At 36.1% G+C, this 15,358-nt stretch overlaps 1 protein-coding gene across 4 annotated transcripts in view; it reads right to left on the bottom strand.

Moving 5' to 3' along the window:
- Positions 1–15,358, bottom strand: part of ralgps2 (Ral GEF with PH domain and SH3 binding motif 2) — a 148,454-nt gene that overhangs the window by 84,522 nt on the left and 48,574 nt on the right. For all 4 annotated transcript variants that reach the window (XM_067384770.1, XM_067384771.1, XM_067384772.1 and 1 more), the window contains exons 3-5: positions 11,719–11,844; positions 11,462–11,566; positions 6,663–6,713 (exon numbers count right to left, since the gene is read on the bottom strand). In XM_067384770.1, the coding sequence (XP_067240871.1) occupies positions 6,663–6,713; positions 11,462–11,566; positions 11,719–11,775 (213 nt within the window). In that variant the 5' untranslated portion in view covers positions 11,776–11,844. The remainder of the gene's footprint in view (positions 1–6,662; positions 6,714–11,461; positions 11,567–11,718; positions 11,845–15,358) is intronic.

Raw genomic sequence — 15,358 nt, 5'->3', positions numbered from 1 at the left:
TTCTACTCGCAAAGCCATAATATGAATTCAGAATACTTGGAATATAGTGCTCAAGTCATATGAACCGCTTTAATGTGGTTTTTATGTGGTTTTCACAGATTTTTTTTTTTTTTTTACTGGTTTCTCATTTTGCACACAGAAGGTGAGGCAGCCAAGTCACCTTCAGATTGAACTATGTTACTGAATAAAGAACCTTCTTTATTGCTTGCTCTCTCTCACACACACACATTTAACTTCAACAGAGCACAAATCACCAAAATCTCTCCTGCTTCCAAAGCCTCAAAGACAATTAACCTCCCCTACAAAGACACACACACATACACACACACACACACAGACTGAACTGCAGTCGACCCAGGCAAAAAAAAACAAAAAAAAAGCAGCTGGCTTCTGTTCCAATTAACAACCTCTACTGAGATCAAAAACTCTTTAGCAGCATCAGCAGAGTTGATAAAAACCTCCATCAATTAAAACCAATAATAGCATAGAAAAACAGGGCAAGACTGCCAGTTCACTGATATCATTTCATTATTCTGCTCAAATCAAACAAACCTTTCCATTCCACCCAGGTCATTGTGGGTCAGAGCGTGCTTATGAGCACCTATAAAAAGGGTAACGGGGTAGTACAGAGAGTAAATCGGTATGCATGTAGGTTGGAAAAAGTTACGCAATTTCACACATCACTCTACAAGACATTTTCATGAAGTTTTAGTGTTTTAATGCATGCACTAAAGGCTCTGGTCTGCATTACAGCCGTGAGCTCATATTGCTGCCATACAGGATCATACTGCACATGGATGTGTCTGCTGTACACTCAATCTGAACCTTATTACTGTTAACATTCTTACAGAGGCACACTTTCCACTACAGGTATAAAGTCTGGTCAACCTTGCAGCATTTTTTGCCAGAAACCAACTATTTAGATAGGAAGGGGCCATCTGACGAGTTTGACAAGAAAAGATACCAACCAAAGTTCACTTTTTATGACTGTTAAGGGATTGAAATTAGATAATCCTATAAAAAAACAAAGCGACATACATAAATATGTTTACCACATGTATGATGTATTATATATTAGGAGTGTAATGGTACATGTACTTGTCCCGAACCATCACATTTTAGTGCATACAGTCAGGCGACAAATACAGTCGGTCACAGGCGATTTACACTCCAATGCAGGAGGAGGCGTGTGCGGTAATGCAACGTTGTTTGCTAACCGCCACATCAGGAAAAGTTGCAGAAGAAGAACAGATGATTTATGCAACCAGTTTTTCAATGGCGGAAAGACATCAATAAAACAGCTTGAGAATAATATCTCACGTAGCATTAAATTTACCTCAGACAAGTCATTTAGTGTCCACAGCATGTTAGTTCACTAGAGAAATGAACTCTAGAGGGTAGCATTTCACTAAATATATGAACTATTATTAGCTTATATATTCTTTATATTTACTTGACTGGTTAGGAATGTCTTAATTATTTCATATACGTTTAAATAAATTTGTCATGAAAACAATTTATGACAGTAACTGTGACAGTAATTCCATTTGGAGAAAAAATTACTTTAGTAGCTTTTACAAACATTAATTATACTTAATTTATACAGTGAAGACAATTCAGTGTTATTTTACATTTGATTTTTAAATTTCTGTATCTAAATACTGTTAGACTTGTTTCAGTCGATGGATATGTATTATAGTTTCCCAATACGTTACAACTGTTTTGATCAAAAGAACATGGACAAAACAGTCACTCTTTGTAAACAAATGTTCAATGATGTGCTGTATGCTCTATGACCAGACATTTACGTTGTCATCACCTGGGCGCGCGAGTGCAGGAGAGACCTGAACATATCCCGTTGCTATCTGTGTTTGAACTAAACTCATTTATACCTTGTCAATTTAAATGTTCAACCGTAAGAGGACTCACGCAAATTCTCTTTAAAGTCTTGCACCTAAATGGACAAATTTACACAAAAATTGTGTCAACATGCCCATCTTAGCGAGTATCTTAACAAACATAGTAGGTTATGTCTTAAGAGAAAAACAGAACAGTGTACTGTATCTTTGAATTATGTCTTAAAGGGACAGCAGTCTAATATTCCTGCTCTCTGTGTTTTTAATGTTAAAACGACAAAAGATGAAGAAATCACTCTTGACTAAATATCTTTTGTAACTTAAATCTTGATTTAATTATTCCAAAAAGTTTATATGCAGTGTTATTTTATATTTGATTACTTTATTAAATTTCTGTACCTGAAAGCTACTGTTAGATACCTGAAAAACCTGTAAAGCATTGTTTATTTTATTTGTATCTTAGCTCTCATGTATTTATTTGTGGTGTTTATTGTAGTTAGATTATTTGTTTTTATTTTCTTTATCTTTATTTGACAATTGTCCTATTTTTTTAGAACATAGCACATACCGAACCGTAACAAAACCGTGATAAAAACCGAACCTTGAGTAATCTGAACCGTTCCACCCTAACCAGAACCATAACATATTTGTCAAAATAAGAATAAATCAACACTATAATTTGTCTTAGCACCAACACAAAAATGTTATAAAAGGGAAATATCAGAAACAACATAATACAGCAGTAGCTTGACATCTACACCCATATTACGTCAACCTCGGCTTTTTACTCGCTCATGTTACACCATAACGCAAATGCATGTGCTGCCAGATTCAGAGAAAGTGTCAATAATCCTTCAACAAATCCCTTCCACAGAAAGCTAAAACAGCCAAGATATACTCAAAGCAAGACAGAAAGCCAGATCTGATCCAGAAAATCCAGAAAGAATCATTATCTAGAAGCGTAATTTGTCGACTGATACGAATGTTGGCTAAACCGGCTAAATTGATCCCAGACATTTTAAAAATCTGAGGTTAGTTCTGTATCGTCTTCCAAAGAACCAGATCCTCAAAAAAATCAAAAAGGGACCTGAAATTTCACCCTCTATTCTCTAAGAAAGCGTGTACGCATCCAAAACACTGCTGCCAAGATAATCAAAGCCAAACAGCACTGTATAATCAATCAAACCATCCAAAGACAGAAATCGGTAGACATAATTACACAAATTACTGTAATTACCATAAATAATGACAAAAAAATTCAAGCCAGCCACAATTTCCCACAAACGCATTAAACAAATCACACAACATTTAGTTCCCCTCAGTTGCCTTGATTTTGTCTCTTACAGTCAGAAAAAAATCCCCAAACGCAACATTAGTATTCAATGTGTGGTAGCCTCATCAAATGCTTTATAAATCACAGTCTGTGTGGCTTAAAGCCCAACCTTACAGACGGTGGATAAAACATGCCTGCGCTAATAAATCGTTCAAAGAGGAGAGAGAGAGAGAGAGAAAGAGAAAGAGAAAGAGGGTGGACAACATGGAGGGCAGTGAATGGAGAAAGAGGTCCAGATGTCAGTAAGCAAAATAACTGCCATTATTTATTTGGAACTCTAAATAGCTATGGGCTTCAGGTCATTCAAATCCTGTATTTCTTTGTTCTGTGGAACATAAAAAATGATATTTTGAAGAATGTTTGTAACCAAACAATTTTAGTGCTCTAAAGGTGATGATACATGGGGCAACTTTTTGAGCAATGTTGCTTGGGCACTTTCCCATGGAGAATGGGCAACAAATTTAGTGCTCTAAAGGTGATGATACACGTGGCAACTTTCTGAGCAATGTTGCCAGGCAATGTTGCCGTCAACAGGCAACCTGATGAGACTCATCAGGGCAACTAATTAGGGCAACAGACAGTTGGCAGCAACTAATCAGAGAGGAGCTAATCTATTGCCAACCTAATAAATACTTTATTATAAACACTTGTTAGGCACTTTATTTCAACTTTTCAAATATTTTTGTACTTTTTATTAAAAATAAATGCCTTTCCTGATTTGTGATAGTGAAATGGAGAAGAGCGAGTTCAGCAAAAGGAGGATTTAAACCCGCGTCGATCGCATCAATAGCAACATTCTACTACAGACCCTACTACAATCCCGTTGTTTTAGTATTTAACTGAAATCTCTCAATGGCTTCATTACAGCATACACACATTACTTTCGGACGGTTGTTGGTATTTTAAGCAATATATGAGGTAAAATCCCTGTTTTGGGTTGACGCATGACAACTTACTAGCGTAAAAAGATAAAAGTTCACACTCCTTTTCTCCACTCCACTGCTGCTGAGAGACCACCATCTTGTTTGATTTTTTTCTGAAATCTCCGAACCGGTCACCTGATCGGCTGCTAACATTCTGATTGGAGGATCTCAAAAAATTGCCCACGACCGATCTAACGTATCCAGATATATATTTGTTGCTCATTCTCAGTGGGAAAGTGCCCAAGCAACGTTGCTCGGCAACATTGCTCAAAAAGTTGCAACTTGTATCATTACCTTAAGACTTCCATTGTATGGACAAAACACACAAAAAGTAAAACAGCTAAAACAAAATACAAAAAAAAAAAATTAAAACAAACAAACAAACAAAAACAGAACACAAACCAAAAAACAAAACAAAACAAAAAACACAAAGTAAATGATGACAGAATTTTCATTTTTTGGGTGAATTGTCCCTTTACCCATTAAGGCAAACATATCTGAAACAAAATCATGATGCATCTTCATATTTTTGTGGCAGATGATGTTTTTATTGAGAGATGGAGACTGATTTGTTTATGATGCTGCAATAGTGACATAATGCTTGTGCTGCACTGAAATGTGCTGTTTGTCTCAAATATTAAAAAAAAAAAAAAAAACAGCTAAATAAGCCATCTGTCAAGACAAATCATTTAAAATATACTACTACTACTAGTAGTAGTAGTAGTAGTGGTAGTAATAATAATAATAAAAATTCACAGCCAGATTGAAACATTCATGGTTAGGTTTTTTCCCAAAATTCACTGGCCACTGGCAAAAAGTTCATTTTAGACCTTGCATTGATCTTAGAAAATTGTGTGTCCAATAGAAGCCATGGATGAAGAGCCCTGAAGCACAGAAATATTCCACTGTGTGCTTACTGCCCTCTGCTGGGAAACTCTGGAACGGCCACAGAGGTGACCGTAAATAAACCTGGTCCAAAAATCACATGCAATTTTGTTATTAGAGGCTGGATTCACTGAACTAGATGTAAGGCTGTTTAGTCAGTGACAGCACTATGAGTCAGTCACACAGTACTCACACAAAACAAAGGCTTTCTGCCATTTCAGTTAGTTTCCTTTAAGGAAACATTTGCACACATGCAAACGGATTTGGTTCAGGACCCATACTTTAGAAAACGCTGACCAAAATAAACACTCTGCAAGCACCAAATGAGAGGGAAAAAATGCCTTTGGCATGTAAGCACATAGTTACTCACCAGCTGGCTGCTAACTGTATTAGTAACTGCAACACTATATGATTTAAGCAGTCTGACCTCACTTATGTAAGTGCAGTGCGCAATTCAAATTAAATTAAAGATCTAGTAAAGAAAACATCTGTTGCAACTCACACACCTTCTATGTTCCAACAACTTTCCCACAGTGGAAAGTTTACCATCAGAGGTTTATCTATTTTTTTTCTTCAATGTGATGACACAAACGGCGATCGCTTTAAAGTCATGAAATGGAAATTTCAACTTCTTTATTGTGATTTATATATCCAAGGGAGAGAGCTTGTTTAAAGAGCCAAACAAAAGGTCGCTGTTTGGATTTAAATAGGCAAATGATAAAGAGTCTATGATTGGATCATTACTGCGGTGATTCTTATGTTTCTATATGTTTGGCAACAACATTAACCTTAACCTTAACTGATGTAGTGTGTAGCTTTTAATTTCTTAAATAACCATGTAGGAAGACACATCATGGCCATATTTCAGGATGACAATATCAAGATTCATCAGGCTCACACATGAACTGGCACCTCTGAGTCCAGACCTTAATTTCATTGAAAGTCTTTGGGATGTGCTGAACGTGACTTTACAGAGTGCTCACCTCTTGCATTGTCAATACAAGATCCTGACCAAAAAATGATGCACCTCTTGATGGACATAAATGTTGTGATGTTATATTAGAATATCTAATAACAGTATTAGTCATTATAAATGTATAAGTTTGTATGATAGGAAATAAACAAGCAAATTCAGTACAAAAGCAGAGCTAGTTATAGTAGAGGATTTCACTTAAATAAAAATATAAAGTTACGAAAATTAACTATGCCCTCAGCCAAATCGATTTTCTGTGGAACAAGTAATAAATTAATCAGACCAAAGCAGCAAATTCCTGAAGGACTGGCAAAGATCAAGCTGTTCTCGGTGGGTACACGAGTGCTGCACACGAGCGTACATCTCCGAAAACGTCTAAACAAATTGTCAAATGGGCATTATGTTTTTATATAAATTGCATATTGAGGTCTAAACAACTACATTCTCACCTAAAAAAAATCTTAAAACTACATTCCGTGACACAACAACAGTAGTATTTGTAAAATTATGGTTTGCTCATCTGCCATGACACTCGCTGTGAGAGAAATGCTGCAAGCGGAGTGATACAAATGATATACACGCATATGTGGCATTCCAAAAACATATAAAATACAATTTTAACTGTTTCAAGGGGTGGCAAAGTGTAACTTTTGGACCCAGTACATTAGTGACACAAAGAACAAAAGACTTACCTCGGGTTGAATGGCTTTGAACACTGGAGCATCCATAAGAGTGATCTGACCCTGCAGAAGAACACAGATGACCTCAGCACAACATTATCATAACAGAATATGCCTTTTTTTATAGGTAAAGCATTTGACATGGATTTTTGAACTTTTTTTCTTCAGGTCAGTGTCTCCAGATTTGAAATGCTGTGCATAAGTATATATTACAGTAGAGTTTCTGGATTTATTGGCTTATTTGAAACAAAATGCATTCTCAACTTCACTACCCATCCTTAAAAGAGTGTGTGAATACTCTACACGCCGTCTAACAGACGCATAAATAATAAATCATCTTTTGTCCACTGCTCAGTTGCCATTCACAAGACATTTTTCACGCATGCATGAATGTCGTACATGTGGGGTCGCTGTGGAGAGTATGTGCGCATAAATAAAACACACTTCAGTGCAGGCTTGAGACTGAGACTGATGATGTGCTGTATATAGGTTAATGGGTTGGGCCATTAATAAATAAAGCACAGAAAGAAACTCTGTACCCCAGATAGAGACACTTTCAGGCAGGCGTGTGCAGAATCAGGTCATTGCATTCACATCAGGTGTACTAGTGGTCAGAAACACAGAGAGCGTCCCCTGGTGACACTACGAGATATATCACAGGTATATATTACACTGTTTCCACTGGTAACATAAGCTTTGCTTGTTTTGGACTCTAGAATCTAGAATCTACAATCTTTTGCATTTCGTAGCAGGTCAGGCTGTCTCTATAATCATGTAACATACTTAATTTTGCTAAAATTGAATGGTGAAAACCACTCACATTTACACATAAACACTATTTCAGTATTCAGCAATAGGTTAGGTAAAAATATTGGTTTTATCTTCATTTGATAAATCTGATGTTGGGAATTTTTTTTTTTGGAAATTTCAAAATGTTCACTGAACATTAATTGTAGTGCATCTCCCATCCAGCAGATGGCACAGAATGCATTGCAGACCATGAAAGCCAACCACAAACCTCGCCTCTCTTTAAAAATAAATGGCATAGTGTGTAACTTTCTCCAAGCAACATCTTGTGTTATATTTTCCTGCCCATCAACCCTTCAAATCGAATCAGAATCAAATTGAATCGAGAGCTTGCAAGTCTGGATTGAATCAAATCAGTGATATATACAGCCCTGTTCAGTTATTTGACCTGTATCAAATAATCAGTAATGTAAACTATGCCTTGTAAAGAGATTAGCCAATCATAACCAAGATCATTTACATATAGAAGTCTTAAAGGTACAGTAGCAAAAACAGCCTTTTTTGTTTAATTTTGAAGGTTATAAAAGAGGTGGTAAATGATTGTGAAAAACTTAATTATGGTGTAAGAAACTTTGAGCAACATAAGTAAAGTAAATGGGCTTCAGGGAGAAATAAAAACAGAGTGTTGTCGGATTAAAGCAAGTATGAGTCAACAAGTAAATGTGCATCTTTTCCTCAAGTTCTTAAAAGAGTTCAGCTGGGAGTTTAGATCGAGTCCATGAATTACCAGAGAGAGGAGAGTTTGATAGCCTTGCTCAGATTCTGGTGTTTAATTCAAGCTCCAGAGAGCACTGCAGCCCGCAAGAACGTCTGCCAAATGACCATTAATTATTACTGAAACTGTGCTGAAGTATTTACTCCTCTCTGTCTGCCCTTCATCTCTTTCTGTTTTCCATGTGTTTTTCTTATGTTTCTTTGGCTCCGTTTACACTTGGTACCAGGGCTACTGATACAAATTACAGGGGAACATTTTTGTCATTTCATACTAGGGGTGGGAACCTTTCGGAATCTCATGATTAAAATTGATTATTGGGGGTCACGATTGTCGATTTTGAATCTAATTTTAATTTGATATATGCATGAATTGCATTACAAGCAGGCAACCGCTTATATGTCCATGTTGAACTCGCATCTTGACATGCCGGACTGCCGAGAAATATTTAAGGCTATATTCTATTAATTAAAATATTGATATGAAACTAATCTTTTCAAGTAAGCTTCATTGAAATTTATGAATTGATTTGAATCATTAAAGATAAAGATTCATATGTGAATCGATTTTTCCCCCACCCCAATTTCAAACTTTTTTTTTTTTTATCATTTTTGAAATAAAAATTTCCTTTAATCAGACCAGTTGATTAAACATTTAAATCAAACCTGTTTTTTCCCCATTCAATGTGACTATCAGGGCTTGACATGAACTTTTTTGCTCACCAGCCCCTGTGGCTAGAGGTTCCCCAAAGTTACTAGCCACTCAGCATTTTGACTGGCCACAATTTTGACATCAATTTGGCAGAAGGCATATTAGACTGCTGTCACTTTAAGACCTGACACACGGATCCATTATACTGTTACACACGTTTTCTTTCTCAACTGTTTACATTCACTTTAAACAACTGACTGTGTTTACGTGAATACTCGCCAAGACCGGCGTTTTGACATTATTTTGTGTGTATTTGACTGTTTAAGTGCAATAAACAGTGAAAAAGTACTTGCTTTAGATCTGAGGCGGCTTTATGTGCACGTACTTTGGGTGTGAGCACAAAATGTGCAAGAATGAGTGTCATCTCTGTGTCATCTTTAGGTGTTAGATCCAGACACTGTTCTCCACCGGAGCGGCTCCCGTCAGTTTTGTGTTTCTTTTCCAAATTCAAATGCCGTGTCATGCACGAGACAACACTACATTTACGGTTAAAGACTCTGGCTAGCGTGTGTTTACATGCTGCCGTTGGTTAATCAAGTTTTGATGGATGTACTCACGGTTCAATTAGTCTCTTGTCATGTCAAAAGTAATGAGACTTTTCAGTTTTATGGACGACGCCATCTTTAATATTACGTTGGTCACTGTCGCTATGGTTACTAGTAAGAGAATAAGGGCTTGACTCTCGTTGCACGTACATACAGACGGTGTTTCAGATGCTACTGTAAGTTTCTGTGTGAACGGGACATTTCGAGACTCACACCTGTAAGTAAATGTGGTAGTCCCCAAAACATACATTGTGAATGTGGCCACAATAAAAATACCAATTCTAGTTTACAGAACAACAGTAAAATAACTGTTCTACAACTAATACAAATAATAACTTTGTTTGTTTGTTTAGGATTTAACACCATGCCAGCTACCTCGGCTACACTCATAGCGAGAAGGAGATTTTTAGAAAAGGAAAAAATTAAAATAAATCTGGCCATCCTTCATTAAAAATCTTTTCATAAAAGTCAACAGAAAAATAAAGTATTCTAACAGATTTCAAACTTGCACAATCCATCAAAATATGCTTCAGTGATAATGGATTCTGGCACAAGGGGCATAAAGGAGGATCTTCACAGAAACATATGGGTTAGTCTGGAGTGCCCTATTCTGCAGCGTGTGTGGATAATATGATCCCAGTGATTTTCAAAGTGGACACACAAATAATAACCAATACAGCTTAAACAACCAATAGTTATTAGGGCTGGGTATTGATACAATTTTCACGATTTGATTCGATTCAAATACAATTTCGATTCCGATTATTTTGAATTTAGTATTTCAGTTACAGTACAGGGCAAATTTTCTAGAGGAAAAAATGTCTGCTAATGTTGTAAACTACACATGTTAGTGAGTTGGTACTACTACTATAATAATATTGAAGGTTAAATTAACTTATTTATATACAAACACTTAAATTACACTCAGTGATGTTTTTATTATAAATAAAGTTTAGAATTACATAATCAAATTTCTACTCCAATTCATTGTTTTGAAATATAAAAATTTAAATTGCGGCTGTCATAACTGATTTATTCAAACATGCATTAAATATTGAAGAACATTAAAAATTATAATGAATACGTAACAGTACATATCTATATTTATCAGAACGTTACTTTCTAGAGTACACTTTTCTAGCTGACTAATAAGTTTATGGTCACTGAATATTTTTTTCTGAGGTAAATGTGACGTTACGTGACATTGTTTGTCTTTTCGAGGTCGAAACACTGATTGAGCTATTACACGAGACATGATACAGATTTCGGTAAGTTGTACTGTATAGTTTAACATACCTTCAGGTGTTTAGTCATGTTTATTTTGCGCTGTAACTGGTATCTCTGGAGGAGAGGATGTTCACTGCCGCTTCTCTGAAGCTGAGGCGCTAAAGCAGTCTGTCGCATCACATTAAACAGCTCCAAAACGCTATTTATTTAGGAAACGGTATTTATTTTAGTCGTCATTTGAAATCTGAGACTTGCTTCATATCAAAATTAACAAAGCACAAAGATTATTGCGATTTATTGGATGGGAGGCTCTACATATTCTGCTCATTCATCAACTGAAAACAGACCAGACTAATCGATTCTTGGGATTTAAGAATCGATATTGGTTCGTAAAAATGAGAATCGATTCAAATCGAGAAATCAATATTTTTTTACCCAGCCCTAATAGTTATGGCTGTCTTAATTCCTTTGCTTTCAAACATTAAATTATAGAGCTTTTATTTTGGCAGAAAACTGCAGGGAAACCTTAAAGCTTTTCTTTTGTTGACAACATTACAAAGTTGGGAAGAATCTTGGCAAAAAGCTCACTTTTTTTCTTTTTTTTTTAACCTCGGATTTACAAGTTCACATGGGTCATACTTCAGGTCGGAAAATATGGAAATATCTGTATAAATGTAGGAGAAAAAAAAGAAGAAAAAAAATCAAATCCCTGTTTAATAATACTAGGTGTAATCTGTGAGAATGAAATCTGTAAGAGTATACAAACAAACACATAAAGCTTCAGGCACACAGAGGCGAGCTCGACTTACTGCATATTCCTCTGGTGTGACCTTCAGCACGTCGAAGACCACGGCGTCAAAGCTCTTGAGCTCTGATGGGCCCTTCTCACTGAGGGACTCAGAACTGCTGCTCCTCTGGATGGAAAGACATGAAAACAATGACAGGATAAAGACATACAAAAGAGCAAAAAAGGTTTTCATCATTAGATTACCTTAAAAAACATTCAAGGTAAAGCAGGTAAACAGTATTTTTTTTTATTGGCAATGATGTTTGAGTGTGAGCTGACCTCGGAGGCCGGGGTCGTGAAGGTGGAGACGCTGGGCTGGCCATTGGGAACGTCCATTATTACCAAACCATCAGACCATCAGTTCACTCACCATCGTCATCCTCATCAGCTCGCCTGGATGGCCCCCTGTACACACAAACACACATGGTTCAGGTAAGTTTAGGCCTGGATTGTGACTTGATTCATAAAAGGCATAAAATTGCAATGGTATTTATTGTTTGAAATTCATAATAAATCTGACAGAATTTGAAAACTGAGATTTTGATTCATATTAAAAATAAAGGTGATCTGATTATTTTATATGGTGATTGATTTGAAGATGTCCACAATCTAGTTTTCAAGCGAGATCAAGATCTTTTATGTTCTCGTAATAATGTTAAAATACAGAAATGACTGCCTACTAGATGGATGAGCTGACTGGCCAAAATATATCACCCAAAACTACAATACTCTCACTTCAGTGCTTGGATTAGTTTCTGTTGATATACAGTTTTTCACTATCACCCAACCAGAGGTCGCGTTAACCGAAAATTTTCCGTCATTGACGGATTTTTTTTATCAATGACGGAAAAATCTGAAGGCCGTCCGTCACGGTGACAGATTACACTCAGGGTGATCTACTGTAAATTGTAACTGTAATTCACACCCCTGTCCAGTTGGTGGCGAGTGCGCTCCAATGTAGCAGCAGAGCACTGGATCCAGAACAAAAAAAGTTCACGCGCCAGTGATCGCGCCCGCGCCCGCGCCTCCATGTCATGATTATATTATCTGTTATATTTGCTTCTTATTTATTACATCCAGGCAATTGGTTAATGAAACATTGATAAAAATTAAGATACAATTTTTACAAAACGAAATTCACTTTAAAGAAAGGCTTTCTAGAAAATAAAACTTAATGAAGTGTTTAAAATCATGTCTGACATGTCATGTCTCCGGATATACTGCGCATCTCATGATGCATCATGCTGTTAACTTTTCATAATCAAATAGATGAATTTAAAATATAACATAGGACTATTTAAACATAAATATGAAACTATGTTTTCTTTAATGGCTACCAACACATAGCCTATACAACAGTCACTTTACAGAGAAATTTCGCGTGTGAATTACCTGTCATATTAATTTTCATATTTTAATTATAATAACACATTTAATTGCTCTTATTTTTGTTCAAATGTTATAATAACACATTTAATTGCTTTTATTTGTGAACAAAAATAAAAGCAATTAAATGTGTTATAATTAAAATATGAAAATTAAAATGACGGGTAGTAATAGATTATGACAGAATTTTTACGACCCTGTCCGTCAAAATGACGGACAATGTTAAAGTCTAACGCAACCTCTGCACCCAACATAACGTTTCTCATTTATGCCAGAAAGTTCCACTGTCTCATTCATCAGCAGCACATTCATCCAACAGTTGTTTTTGTAAAACTTGAGGAAGACAGTAACGTTGTAGTGGAAAATGCTTTTTTTCTTCTTAAATGATCTTTTTGGAAGGAGTCTCGGTTTTCTCCTTGGCAGTGTTTTCTACAGGATTCTGGTTTCGCAGCAGAAATTGGTTCCATTTACATAATACAATACAATTAGGGCTGAACGATATTGGAAAAAACTGACAGAGAGATATTTTTGTTTTTCTGCGATATGTTTTGTGATATAAAAAAACAAAAACAGATGACTTGAATAGCTCTATTTGGAAATAATTAATAATTCTAGGATGATTGGGGTGATGTTGTAGGTGAGTGAATATGCATAGAAAATAATGAACAAATTACAAATATAATAGAACAAAGATACAAATTAAATAAACAGTGCTTTATATTTTTCAGGCAAGTCTAACAGTATTCAGGTACAGAAATTAAATAATCGAATGTAAAATAACAGTGCATAGTCTTCACTGAATAAATTAAATATAATTAAGCTGTGTTTGATTAACAATCATGAACACAGAAAGCAGCAGGAATATTAGGCTGCTGTCACTTTAATACCAAATACGCGGATCCAAAATACTCAATTACACATTTTCCGGTTTTCTTTCTCAATTGTTTAGTTCACTTAAGCCATAAGCAACTGTGCTTATGAGGATACTGTTTTATGTGCATTTTGACATTTTTTTTTTTTTTTTTTTTTTACATGTATGTGTCCATTCAGGCACAAATACACATGGAAGAGAACAGCATTTGGTGTTCATGTGCACCTGTGTGGCTCTCTGTGTGTGCACATAAAACAGCCGCATGTTCAGAATAGAGTTCTCATTCACGTCTTTGTGCGCTAAAATGGTTTAAAATCGCTTGTATGTTAAAACTGACAAGACCTAAAACACGTTCAATGATAAACTTTCATTGTATGATTGTCAAACTTTCCAATTAATCCTAGAATCACGTGCGTTTTGAACAGCGGCATCTGGTCCGTACGGATTAACAATCCCAATACTTGACATTGCATATCCTGCGATGTGACTATTGCGGATGCACACATCACAATTTAAATGCTAAAACGATATATTGTGCAGCCCATAATGTAATATAAGACAGTTAACAGATTTTATTACACTGACTTTAAAGGTAGTGTAGGTTATTTTCTGAGAAGCTAGCGATAGCGATCTAGCTTTGAAAGTATAAGATCCCACAGTCCCTTTAGAGCGTCTCCAAAACACATGGATGCGTAAAGCAGTGAGCAAAAGCGTAATGAGAGACGGCGTTAAACAACCTCATGTCTCAAAGAACATAACATTATATTAATAATAAACATAAACAACTTTAAAGAGCACTGACCTGTATTCCAGATTCATTTCGGCATCGATTGTGTTGCCATTGAAACATAAATTCAAGGCATGAACCGCTCTGAGTATAACATCACGGGGTTCCATCTCTTACAAATTATGGTATTTATGGCGTGAATACAGCATTAGCTCACTGTTTTGGTTCAGGAGGAGCTGTAAAATGTGGCTGCTGTTTTGGTCGCGGTGTTCATGGCCGGCCTCTGTTTTAACCCTGTACAGCATGAAACGCCCTGATGACGTATGTCTGAACGAACAAGGTGTGCGAGGGTATGTGAAAACATACGTTGACAGGCAGGTAGGACATCCTATCCAAGGGATATGGTTGGACAAACAATTGATGGTCCTACACCATCCACAGATGATATAAATATAATAGCTGGGCAAGAATGCTATTTGAGTGATGTAAACATTCCTGTAAAATTTGCCTAAAAGGCAAAACCATTTGGAGTATATGCATGGTTTTGGTATCGTTGGAAAGGTATGTGTACCACAGGCAGTACAGTGGAATGCCAACAGGTTAATAATAAAATTAAAATAAATATCTTATCCTCCATAACACAGTCACTGTTAAGATATCATACAATCTGTAAACTCTTATTTGTATTCCAAAGAGCTCTGTTATCAGCTCCGCAGTGGAAAATAAAAGCACATCCATATTGGGCTGGGCTGGATCAGCACGGAAATGTATGGTAGAAAAGCAGCTTTTTATTCATGAATCAGGCTATAGAAGTTTGGTTGTATAACAGTTTTTGTGTGTAGCCAAAAACAACCCCATAGCAGGTCCAGTTATCGTCTGTGCATACACCACCCAATATTGTAACGCATTCAATTCAATACTGCAACCTGCAAACT

Source organism: Chanodichthys erythropterus, chromosome 4 (assembly GCF_024489055.1).
Source record: "Chanodichthys erythropterus isolate Z2021 chromosome 4, ASM2448905v1, whole genome shotgun sequence".
Classification (NCBI taxonomy): Eukaryota; Metazoa; Chordata; class Actinopteri; order Cypriniformes; family Xenocyprididae; genus Chanodichthys; species Chanodichthys erythropterus.
Note: the sequence above shows the minus strand (reverse complement) of the source record. Positions and strands in the feature narration are given on the sequence as shown.